Consider the following 13,045-nt stretch of genomic DNA (forward strand, 5'->3'; position numbering starts at 1 on the left):
AGAAAATGCTTTTGACAGATGTCAATCTTTGTTGACACACGTTGGTATCAGTGCTGTGGGGTGAGGTCTCCATGTTCAAGGAATGGAGCCACAATGGAAAACTGAGAGTGGTAGGAAGGGGGATGGGGACAAGGATGAGGACATTTATGGAAGCTCCTGCCCCTTTGCACACTTCTTTTTTTTTTTTTTTCTGAGACTGAGTCTAACTCTATCGCCCAGGCTGGAGTACAGTGGCGCAATCTTGGCTCACTGCAACCTCCACCTCCCAGGTTCAAGCAATTCTCCTGATTCTCCTGCCTCAGCCTCTCAAGTAGCTGAGACTACAGGCACCCGCCACCACACCTGGCTAGTTTTTTATATTTTTAGTAGAGACAGGGTTTCACCATGTTAGCCAGGATAGTCTCAATCTCCTGACCTCACGATCCACCCACCTCAGCCTCCCAAAGTGCTGGGGTTACAGGCGTGAGCCACCGCACCTGGCCTTGATTCACTTGTTAGAAATAATACTGTAAAAATACAAAAAACTAGCCAAGTATGGTGGCATGTGCCTGTAGTCCCAGCTACTCGTAAGGCTGAGGTGAGAAGATTGCTTGAGCCCAGGAGGCTGAAGTTGCAGTAAGTCATGATGGCACCACTGCAATCCAGCCTGGGTGACAGTGCCAGTTCCTGTCTCAAAAATATAAAAATAAAAAAGGAAATAATATTGTAAAATCCAAAGACAAATCTCTCTCTCTCTTTGCCTGGTGTTTCAATACTCCTGTCTCTGAATGTTCAGCTGCATATGAGTTTTTTCTGGTTGATTGTCTCGGGTGTTCAATGAAGACTGCCTTTGTAAATCACATGTTGTTATCTTCTATTTCTAGCTATTGTGGATGATGAAAGGCTCTCTGCAGAGGAGATGGATGAGAGGAGGCGGCAGAACATTGCTTATGAATATCTGTGCCACTTAGAGGAAGCCAAAAGGTACGATCCAGACTTAGTCTATTTGTACACCATCTCTTGGAGATAAGCTTTGTGATAAGGGCATGGGATTTGATGACCAGAGGGTTCTGAAATGGGCCAGCAATTCTAAAGAGCTGTCATAGTTGGAGAGGGCCAGGGAGAGAGTCTTGCGTGCACTCAGTGATTTAGATTTGGCCAAACCTCCCATGCCAGGAGACCAGTGGGCTAGGGGTGACCCCTCCACACTCTGCTCCAACCCTGAGTCACAGCTGGGTGTACATCACACTCCTGTGCATATGCTACATAGTTCTAATAACTCATTTGCAGTCTTGTTGGCAGCAGGATAATGGGAGAAGAAGCATCTGTTTCTTGCAGATGGTTAGGCAGAGTTGAGAAAAGTTGATGCCACAGCCAAAGTTGAAGCACTTTGGCTTAAAGTTAAAGCAGTATTCTTTTCCCTTCCTCAGAGCCTCCTGGGAAATCACTTGGCCAACCGCAGATGGTTTCAGATTCTTCATCTCACTGGCTTGAATGTAGAGGAGCAACAATGACTTAAATCAACTTCCTTTTTCCCCAGAGCTTCCTTGGGTCTTTTCCCCACTCCCAGCCCAATGATGATAAATGCCCAGCAGGACAGTGGCATATCAGACTGAAGTCCATCAGTCCCTAAGTAGGTTTATGACAGCAATCTCCTCTTTAAACCATGGGTGTGTGGCCACTTAGGGTATGTTGTCTCTAAAATCACATTGACTCTTTTAAAGTTTTTAGATTAAATAAATGTTGCGTTCTCCAAGGAGAAAGTGAAGATAAAGAGTCCTAAGTACAAATACTTTCCTCATGAGAGGAATCAGAGAACTTTGTCCTTTGTGGGGTGAATACTACAGAGTTCATATGCCATGAGTTAGAGTTTGATTGAATGCTTTATGCCTTGATGGAGCAACAGTATTGTTCCCTGGACAAAGATATGTTCCAGCCCTCTTAGCTATATAGAAATAAGTTCTTGGTTAAATGGTCTCTGGTGTTAATTATCTCTGATCACACTGATAAATGGCTATCTACAGAACTAGAATGATGAGGTTTATAATCAGTATTTTGCAGAACATTTGGTGACACATGCCCTAATTTGACATCAAAATTGCTTTCAAGGGGTTTCTCAGAGTTGTTTAATATTTTAATAGTGTCACATAACTTTCTTTAGGCTCTAAAAACCTAGTTTTAAAGATTGTTTAACATGTCTGTGAAGTCTACAGTTAGGTTGCAGGATGCTAGCGATTCACTATCAGTCTAAGATCATTAAAAACATCCTTTTAGTCAAGTTGTTGCAAAAAAGTTAGATAAGGAGATTAATTCATAGGCATTGAGAAGAAGTGGTCTCAACCACTCCTGAGGCTAAAGTGGGAGGATCGCTTGAGCCTAGGAGGTGGAGGTTGAAGTGAGCTGAGATCGGGCTGCTGCACTCCAGCCTGGGTGGCAGAGTGAGATGCTGTCTTAAAAAAAAAAAAAAAAGAGACAGAGAGAGAGAAAAAAAGAAAAGGAAAAAAAAGTATATACTTTCAGTGAATAAGTTCAAGGAGATGGTAGAAAAACTTACTTTTCTATTGATACTCACTCTATGTTCTGTTTTTGCTTCCTGTTTTTAACAAGTGGGAAGGGGTGTCATGTAGAGGAAAATGATACGTGATTGGAAGTTGGTTTACCTAACTTCCTGGTCCCAGCTCCACCACTTACACAAGCAGTTTGACTTTCCACAGACCATTTAACCTGTGGGAAGTTCAATTTGTCCCCTCTGTAAATGAGACAATAAAGATGATGTTATTTATTGCCCTACTTATTCATGGATTCAAGGATTTTTAAAAAATCATTTAAAGAAGGTGAAAGTATTCTGTAACCTATAGTGCCAGTTAGGTTTCTGGTAATAACATAAGCAAAGTTTTCTCCTCAGTATATTGAAATGGTATAAATGTAGCTTGAAAGCTTGTCACCTTCTCTAGTATTTTCGAAATTCTGTAGTTGAATTTTGTTCAGAAAGTCAACATAATAATTATTTCAGATTCTTTGAGGAAAACTTTACTTTGAATAGTTTCATGAAAATAATTATCAAAATATACAATTTTTCCTCTAAGATGGCTTTTCATAAATTTATTTGATAAGAGCGTATTAGATGTAGTATATATTTGTGAATTATTAAGACACCAATACTTTTTTTCTTTTTTTTTTTTTTTTCCTGAGATGGAGTCTTACTCTGTCGCCCAGGCTAGACTGCAGTGGCGGGATCTCAGCTCACTGCAAACTTCGCCTCCTGGGTTCAAGTGATTCTCCTTCCTCAGCCTCCCAAGTAGCTGGGATTACAGGTGCCCACCACAACAGCTGGCTAATTTTTGTATTTTTAGTAGAGATGGTGTTTCACCATGTTGGCCAGGCTGGTCTTGAACTCCTGACCTCAAGTGATCTGCCCACCTGGGCCTCCCGCAGTGCTGGGATGACAGGCTTGAGCCACTGCGCCCGGCCAAGACACAAATACTTTGAAAGAAGCTGATTTTTGGTCATTGATTATATGAAAATTTGTGGCTACTACTAGACATATAGTTGTGCTGATTTAAGAAAGCATAGTGTACAGAAAACTCATGGTCTTGAACACAAGAAATATAGGAAAGGGTGAATTCGTCTTCCTTGAAAAGATTATTTGAGAGAATTTATTGCATGATTCTTTTAAAGTATTAGTATCTTTGGAATTTGTAATATTGGGTTTATTATAATGCACATATGTGTGTTCACATGAGTGGAGTTGGCTTAGAATATTGAGTTTCTACTAAATTGTATGCTTGTACTATATATATTCATCTAGGAAGTGTTTCTTGTTTCTGATTTCAGTTGAAATGAGTTTATTGCATTTTGATTAAAAATGTATTGATTCTGTCTTTTCACCTGTTTTTCTTTCTGGAGGTGAGAATTGGAAGGTATTTAGTTTGTCTATCCTGTAACTTAGGGTTTTTACAAATTGAGAATTACAATATTCCAGTATATCTTTAATTTTGCTTTTATTAATTTCAAAATTCTATAATAAATCAGGCCATTTAAAAGTTCTTTATGCAGAGGGGGCATCACTACCAACATTATAGAAATACAAAGGATTATAAAGGAATACTGTGAACAATTACATGTCAATGAAAACTTAGAAGAAACTGACAAATTCCTAGAAAGACAAACTACTAAAACTGACTCAATAAGAAATTTAAAAATCTGAAAAAATTAACATAAAGAAACCGAATGAGACTTATAATAAGTGAAGAGACTGACTTAGAAATCAGAAAACGTCCCACAAATCCAGATTACTTCACAGTAGAATTCTGCTAAATGTTTAAAGAAGAATTAATAGCAGTTCTTGCAAACTCTTCCAAAAAATACGAAAAAACATTTTCCAATTCATTCTTCTGAGGCCTACATTACCCTAATACCAAAACCAGATAGTCATCTCAAGAAAACTAAAGACCAATATCTCTTATGAATACAAATGCAAAAATCCTTAACAAAATACTAGCAAATCAAATCCAGCAACATCTAAAATGTATTTAATGCCATCAAGTGAGATTTATCCTAGGAAGCAAGCTTGATTTAAGACCTGAAGATCAATATCATATACCGTATTAATGTAAGAAAGGACAGAAGCCACATGATCATCTCAATATATGCAGGAGAAGCATTTGATAAAATCAATATATGCAGGAGAAGCATTTAATAAAATCCAGCCCCCTTTCTTGACTTAAAACATTCAACAAACTAGGAATAGAAGAGAATTTCAACCTGATAAAGGACATCTATGAAAAACCTACAAGTAACACCATATCAATGATGAAATACAGGAATAAGGATGTTTTGTCTTACCACTTCTGTTCAACATTGTACTGGAGATTTTAGCCAGGCAGTTAGGCAATAAAAATAAACAAAAGGCATCCAGATTAGAAAGGAAGACGTGAAACTATTTCTAAGGGATGTTATCTGGTTTATAGAAAATCCACAGGAATCTACTAAAAAACGGAACAGAAGAAAACACTAAAGAAACCCCACTGGAATGAGTCCATCATGGTTGTAGGATACTAGGGGAGTGTGTAAAAGTTGCATATCTTGACACTAGCAATAAGCAATCTGAAAATGAAATTAAGAAAGCAATTCAATATACGATACCATTAAAAACAATAAAATTCTTAGGAATAAAATTAACAAAAGAAGTACAAGACTTGAACACTGAAAACTACAACACATTGAAAATTTTAAAACTCTTAAATAGAAGGAAAGACATCTCATGTTCATGGATTGGAAAACAGCATTAAGAAAACAATGGTCCCGGGTGCGGTGGCTCAAGCCTGTAATCCCAGCACTTTGGGAGGCCGAGACGGGCGGATCACAAGGTCAGGAGATCGAGACCATCCTGGCTAACACGGTGAAACCCTGTCTCTACTAAAAAAAAAAAAAAAAGAAAACAATGGTCCCAAATTAATTTATAGATTCAATGCAGTTTCTAGAAAAATCCCAGCTGCCTTCTTTGTTTTAATGGAGAAATTGAAAAGCTGATTCTAAAATTTATATAGTGGCCAGGCCTGGTGGCTCATGCTTATCTTCCAGCACTTTGGGAGGCTGAGATGGGAGGATTGCTTGAGGCCAGGAGTTTGAGACCAGCCTAGGTAAGGTAGCAAAACCTTACCTAGGTTTTGCTAAAAAAAAAAAAAAAAAAAAAATTAATTAACTAGATGGGTGGCGTGCACCAGTAGACCTACCTACTCTGGAGGCTGAGGCATGAAGATCACTCGGGAGGCTGAGGATGCAGTGAGTTATGGTCACACCACTGCACTGCAGCCTGGGTAACAGAGCAAGACCTTGTCTCAAAAACAAGAACAAAAATAAGGTTTATATGGAAATGCAAGGAATGTGGAATAGTCAAAAGCGTCTTGAAAAAGAAATGCAAAATTGGAGGACTCATTTTTCAATTTCAAAACGTACTTACAAAGCCACAGTAATTAAGACAGTGTGGAACTGGCATAAGGATATACATATAGATCAATAGAGTAGATTTGAGAGTCTAGAAATAAACCCTAACACTTCTGGTAAACTGATTTTCATCAGCAGAATAAAGGCAATTCACTGGGAGTGGGAGAAGATACCCTTTTCAACAAAGGATTCTGAGACTGCTGAATGTCTACATACATAAAAATGAATTTGGACCTCTGCCTCACACCGTATACAAACATTTTCTTAAAATGGATTATTAACCTAAATGTGAGAGCCGCAACTGTAAATCTCTGCAGAAGAAAACAGGAGTAGTTCTTTGTAACCTTGGATGTTAGGCATTGGTTTCTGAGCTGTGACACCAAAGCACAAACAATAAAAGAGAAACAGATAAAGTAGACATCATAAAAACTGAAACCTTTTTTGATTCAAGAGATACCATCAAGAAAGTGAAAAGACAATCATGTATCTGTTAAAGGTTATATGTATTCAGAATATACACAGGGTTCTTAATCGGGTGAGGTGGCTCACACCTGTAATCCCAGCACTTTGAAAGGCTAAGTCCAGCAGATCGCTTGAGCCCAGGAGATTGCTTGAGCCCAGGAGATTGAGACCAACCAGCCTGGGCAACATGGTGAAACCCCATCTCTACAAAAAAATAGAAAAATTAGCTGGATGTGGTGGCACATGCCTGTAGTCCCTGCTACTCTGGAGGTTGAGGTGGGAGAATTGCTTGAGCCTGGGAGATGGAGGTTGCAGTGAGCTGAGACCACACTACACTCTACTCTAGCCTGGGTGAGAGAGCAAGACTGTCTCAAAAAAAAAAAAAAAAAAGTCACTCTTAAATTCTACATAGTCAATAACCTAATTTTAAAACGGACAAAAGTTCTGAATAGACATTTCTCCAAAGAAGATACACAAGTGATCAATAAGCATATCACAAGGTAGTCAACATCATTAAGCATTAGGGAAATGCAAATCAAAACCAAGATGAGATGTTACTTCATACCCATCAGGGTGGCTATAATCAAAGATGAACAATAACAAATCATAGAGAAATTGAAACTCATACATTGCTGGACATATTGTAAAATGGTGCAGCTACTTTAGAAAATAGTCTGGCAACTCTTTAAAAAATTAAACATAGAATTACCATATGACCCAGCTATTCTCCTCCCAGGTATATACGTATGAAAATTGAAAATCTATGCCCATACAAACATTTGTACTCAAATGTTCAAAGAACCATTATTTATAATGACAAAAAGCAGAAACAATTCAAATGTCTACACACTGATAAATGGTGATGTATCCATACAATGACATATTTTTCAGCTATAAAAAAGAATGACGTACTGATACATACTACAACATGATGAACCTTAAAAACATGTTGAGTGAAAGAAGCTAGACACAAAAGGCCACATATTATATGAAATGTCCAGAATAGACAAATCCGTAGAGACAAAGTAGATTCGTGATTGCCAGGGCATAGGGGAAGAAGAGAAATGCTGGGTAACTGCTGCTGGGTATGGGATATCTTTTTGGGCTGATAAATATATTCTAAAATTGATTGTGGTGATGGTTGCACAACTCTAAGTATACTAAGAACCACTGAGTTGTATACTTTAAAGGGGAGAATTGTCTGGTATATAAGTTGTATCTTAATAAAGCTATTTATTAAAGATAATTTCCTTACACTGGCTTGGAGAGGTCCTTAGGAAGCTGTTAAATAAGATCAGTTGGTATTAGCAGACACATTGCATACAGAAGGTACCCCTAAGATACATGAGGTATCTAAATACTGTGTTTGTTTTACAGATATTTATTGAGCATCCTCTGCGTGTAAACAAGCCTAGGAGGGTTGTTTTGGGAGATGGAGTTCAGACAGCGAATAATGCTGCTCTCAGAAAAGCTCGCCATTTGGTTGAACTTTTTACTCAAGAGTTTAAAGTTAATTTTTCCTTCAATTATGTTTGCTCTGTTAATCTTCTCTCTGTGTATGTGTATCATATCCATATCCAGCCATCATCCTCCTAAACTGCTCTCAGATGTTTACCTTTCTATCCCACCACTGCTAGCCCACCAAAGGATTCCAGCATCTTTTTTTTTTTTTTTTTTTTTTTTTTTTGAGACGGAGTCTTGCTCTGTCACCCAGGCTGGAGTGCAGTGGCCAAATCTCAGCTCACTGCAAGCTCCGCCTCCCGGGTTCACGCCATTCTCCCGCCTCAGCCTCCGGAGTAGCTGGGACTACAGGCGCCCGCCACCTCGCCCGGCTAGTTTTTTGTATTTTTAGTAGAGACGGGGTTTCACCGTGTTAGCCAGGATGGTCTCGATCTCCTGACCTCGTGATCCACCCGTCTCGGCCTCCCAAAGTGCTGGGATTACAGGCTTGAGCCACCGTGCCCGGCAGGATTCCAGCATCTCTTGTGAGACTACTGTAGTAGCCTTTAACTGGTTTCTTCATGTGTCTCTGGCCTCCTTCAGTCCATTTTCTGTCTTAGTCAGATAAATCTTTTCAAAACTCTGAGCACACTCCTTTACAGGGCCTCATAGGCTCTGCATAGTCCTGTTCAGCCTCTTTAGTTTTAGATTGCGCCACACTGCTCTGTGCTTCAACCACATTGATCTATTTTACTCCCCTGTTCCCTCCTGCACAGGACCTTGCCGTGTGCTGATCCCTTTTCATATTCCTCTTTATCTAGTCAGACTTACTTCCTCTTCATATTGCAGCTCACTTTTTGAGGGAATCCTTCTCTGACTTCCACATCCAGGTCAAACTCACCGATTAAAAGGCCTTTTGACATCATATCTATTGCATGTTTGAATGAATAACGTAACGCCCAGTGTTGGATCAGTATCATTTCCTACTAATGAGGATTGATTATGCTCTGTTTTCTGTACATTTTGGATGCTGGAGGTAACAAGTAGGATATGAATCAGACTCATGGTAGACAGCTGGACTGCCAGCCTAGAGGTAATCTTTGTTTCACTGGAAAATACTATATTGCAATTAGATGAATGCAAGTACTTCCTGACAGGTTTGTGACCCAGTAGGTTATGAAGTTGGGAATTCCAGACAGCTTAATAAGCCATGATACCACAGTGAACTAGAAAATATCCAGAAAGGCATATAGAGTATTGCTCAATGAATGAATGAAGAAAGAGGAAGCCTGTGTATTAGGAGGACTTAAGGCTGAAACAATTGCTCAAACTTTATAAAATTATGTAGGCTTTATATATAGATGTTAAGACTCAAAAAATGAATTTTTTTTTTTTTTTTTTTTTGAGACCGAGTGTCACTCTGTTGCTCAGGCTGGAATGCAGTGCAGTGGCAAGATCTCGGCTCACCGTAACCTCCACTTCCTAGGTTCAAACGATTATTTCTCCTTCCTCAGCCTCCCAAGTAGCTGGGATTACAGGAGTGTGCCACCATGCCTGGCTAATTTTTATATTTTTGTAGAGATGGGGTCTCGCCACGTTGGCCAGGCTGGTCTCGAACTCTTGGCCTCAAGTGGTCCGCCCGCATCGGCCTCCCAAAATGCTGGGATTACAGGTGTGAGCCACCACTCCTGCCCTCAAAAAACTAATATTGATGGCAATGAACAAAATATTAAACAGGCTTATTTTTAGGACCAAAAAGAAGTAATTTGGCTCTTTACCCAAATTACTTCACCCTACAGACTGAAGGATTCAGATGTGGAGAGCGAATCAATTCTGTTGGGAGGCAAAGGATGTCTTTTATATGTATTAGTTACCTATGACTGCAAAACAAGTTATTCTAAAACTTAACAGCTTAAAACAATAAACATTTATCTTGGAATTTTTGAGGGTCAGAAATCTGTCATTGCCTAAGTGGGTCCTCTGGTTTTGGGTCTCTCACAAAGCTGCAGTCATCTCACAGTTCATGTGGGGCACACCCACTTCCAAGCCACCCAGTGACACTGGCAGGGTTCAGTTTCTGACAGGTTTTTGTACTGGAGAGATCTCAGTTTCTTGCTGCTGTTGGCCAGAGTCTTCCCTCAGTTGCTCACCACTTGGAACCTCTTACACGTGAAAACTTACACATAGCTACTGGCTTCCATCAGAGTAGGCAATTGACAGAAGAAATACAGTCTTTTTGTAACCTATTCTCAGCAGTGACATCCATCATTTTTGCTGCGTCCTATTCATTAGAATCAAGTTACTAAGTCAAGGCCATGCTCATGGGGAAGAGTTTTCCACAGGGAATGAATTCAGAGGGATGGGGATGACTGGGAACCACCTTAGAAACTGCCTTGCAGAGTGTCTTCATAGGCTTTTGAAATTGACCCCAGAAAGGGAATTTGAGGATAAAATTATTTTTGTTACTATTAGAAACTCAATCAGAAATTGAATCCTTCCTGATCTGAATGCGTATGGTTCTAAGCTTATTGGTGCCTTGATTGTTTTTTGTTGGTTTGTTTTTTTGTCTTTAATTTTAAGGGTCTTGCTGTGTTGCCAGGCTGGATTCAGACTCCTGGGCCCAAACAGTCCTCCAGCTTCAGCCTCCCAAGTAGCTGATGCTACAGGTGCTTGCCACCACACCTGGCAACTGCCTTGATGTTTTTGAATTGTGAGCTGTTTTAAACTAAGCCTTTTCATTTCTTTGTCATTTAAAATAATACTAAATGGACTTTTTAGGTTTCCTTTTCAAGTAGGCCCTCAAAGCTAACTTTATAGCTTTTTTGCTGTGGGGCTTTTGCTGAAATGAGGCTGTGCAGACAGGTCTGCTACTAATATGGGCTTTGAAAGGTCCTCTCTGATGCCAGAAATCCCACTATTTAAATTAAATTAAAGGAGTAACTTTTCCAAAAGAATTAGGACTGCTGAGTAGATTTCATATTAATCTGCCTAAAATTTATTCAAATAATGAAAATGAATCTGTTTTAAGAAATTCAGTCTTTTAGTTTTTAGGACAACTATGCAAAAATGTAAGATGGAGAATTCTTTTTGGATAAACTCTAGGTTGAGGAACTTAATCCAATCGGAACTATTGTAAAGGTCAGAAAACAGGAGAGGGAATCTTGGCAAGGAATGGAGATGGAGTTTGCAAATTGCAGCTTGAGTAAATAGTTATGAATGGAGCTGCTATTGTGTCTCCCAAGGAAAGTTCCTGTAGTATTATATTCCTTTTTTAAGGAAAGAAAATACACAGAAATCTTTTGCTGTGCTTCCTTTTTCTGCCCTACCTCTGGAAATAAACTAAGCAAAAAAAACAAAACAAAACAAAAAAAAAAAAAACCCTCCCCTTGGTGACAGGCTTGTTTAGAACTATTACCTTCAAAGGTCTCTTTATGTGAGCCAAGCCATTGGCTGCATTGGTGAGTCTGGAACAGTTTTATATGTGTCCTGGAAAGGAAACAAAACATGAGTGTGATTCCTTTTGTGTCAGTGTTTTTTTTTTTTTTTTTTTTTGAGACAGAGTCTGGCTCTGTCGCCCAGGCTGGAGTGCAGTGGCCGGATCTCAGCTCACTGCAAGCTCCGCCCCCCGGGTTCACGCCATTCTCCTGCCTCAGCCTCCCGAGTAGCTGGGACCACAGGCGCCCGCCACCACGCCCGGCTAGTTTTTTTGTATTTTTTAGTAGAGACGGGGTTTCACTGTGTTAGCCAGGATGGTCTTGATCTCCTGACCTCATGATCCGCCCGTCTCGGCCTCCCAAAGTGCTGGGATTACAGGCTTGAGCCACCGCGCCCGGCCCTTGTGTCAGTGTTTACAACTCAGATACTAAAAGAACACCTTGTTGATTAAATCGAGTCTCAACCTCTGGCCTTACCTAGTGGTGAGTTAGAGAATCAGATTTGAAAGGAGAAGTGCTTCAAATGTTTAAGCAAGTGAAAGCCATGAGTTGCTTAACACTGAATATTCATGATTAGTTAAAAAAAAAAAAAAAAAAGAATCTTCTGACTAGGGAATACTTTAGAGAATCCAATGGATTTCCTCTGCATGCTTGGACCTCACTATCCTTATTCCTAGGGCATACCCATGGATAAGCAGTGCTAATAAGAACTTGGAATTTCCAGGGAAATATTTTTCTTTGTTGCTCTACACACAAAATAGTAATGAATTTTTTTTTTTTTTTTTGAGACGGAGTCTTGCTCTGTCACCCAGGCTGGAGTGCGGTGGCCGGATCTCAGCTCACTGCAAGCTCCGCCCCCCGAGTTCACGCCATTCTCCTGCCTCAGCCTCCCGAGTAGCTGGGACTACAGGCGCCCACCACCTCACCCGGCTAGTTTTTTTGTATTTTTAGTAGAGACGGGGTTTCACCGTGTTAGCCAGGATGATCTCGATCTCCTGACCTCGTGATCCGCCCGTCTCGGCCTCCCAAGTGCTGGGATTACAGGCTTGAGCCACCGCGCCCGGCCCTTGTGTCAGTGTTTACAACTCAGATACTAAAAGAACACCTTGTTGATTAAATCGAGTCTCAACCTCTGGCCTTACCTAGTGGTGAGTTAGAGAATCAGATTTGAAAGGAGAAGTGCTTCAAATGTTTAAGCAAGTGAAAGCCATGAGTTGCTTAACACTGAATATTCATGATTAGTTAAAAAAAAAAAAAAAAAAAGAATCTTCTGACTAGGGAATACTTTAGAGAATCCAATGGATTTCCTCTGCATGCTTGGACCTCACTATCCTTATTCCTAGGGCATACCCATGGATAAGCAGTGCTAATAAGAACTTGGAATTTCCAGGGAAATATTTTTCTTTGTTGCTCTACACACAAAATAGTAATGAAATTTTTTTTTTTTTTTTTGAGACGGAGTCTTGCTCTGTCACCCAGGCTGGAGTGCGGTGGCCGGATCTCAGCTCACTGCAAGCTCCGCCCCCCGAGTTCACGCCATTCTCCTGCCTCAGCCTCCCGAGTAGCTGGGACTACAGGCGCCCACCACCTCACCCGGCTAGTTTTTTGTATTTTTAGTAGAGACGGGGTTTCACCGTGTTAGCCAGGATGATCTCGATCTCCTGACCTCGTGATCCGCCCGTCTCGGCCTCCCAAAGTGCTGGGATTACAGGCTTGAGCCACCGCGCCCGGCCAGTAATGAAATTTTTAAGAATTCTTAATTGCATTTTCAAAACATAAATAGT

The 13,045-nt window shown here is 40.2% G+C and overlaps 1 protein-coding gene across 2 annotated transcripts in view; it reads left to right on the forward strand.

Annotated features, from left to right (window-relative positions):
• Positions 1-13,045, forward strand: part of IQGAP2 (IQ motif containing GTPase activating protein 2) — a 315,690-nt gene that overhangs the window by 63,098 nt on the left and 239,547 nt on the right. For both annotated transcript variants that reach the window (XM_033179907.1, XM_033179908.1), the window contains exon 2: positions 864-963. In XM_033179907.1, the coding sequence (XP_033035798.1) occupies positions 864-963 (100 nt within the window). The remainder of the gene's footprint in view (positions 1-863; positions 964-13,045) is intronic.

This window comes from Trachypithecus francoisi, unplaced genomic scaffold, assembly GCF_009764315.1.
Source record: "Trachypithecus francoisi isolate TF-2019V2 unplaced genomic scaffold, Tfra_2.0 Lachesis_group2, whole genome shotgun sequence".
Classification (NCBI taxonomy): Eukaryota; Metazoa; Chordata; class Mammalia; order Primates; family Cercopithecidae; genus Trachypithecus; species Trachypithecus francoisi.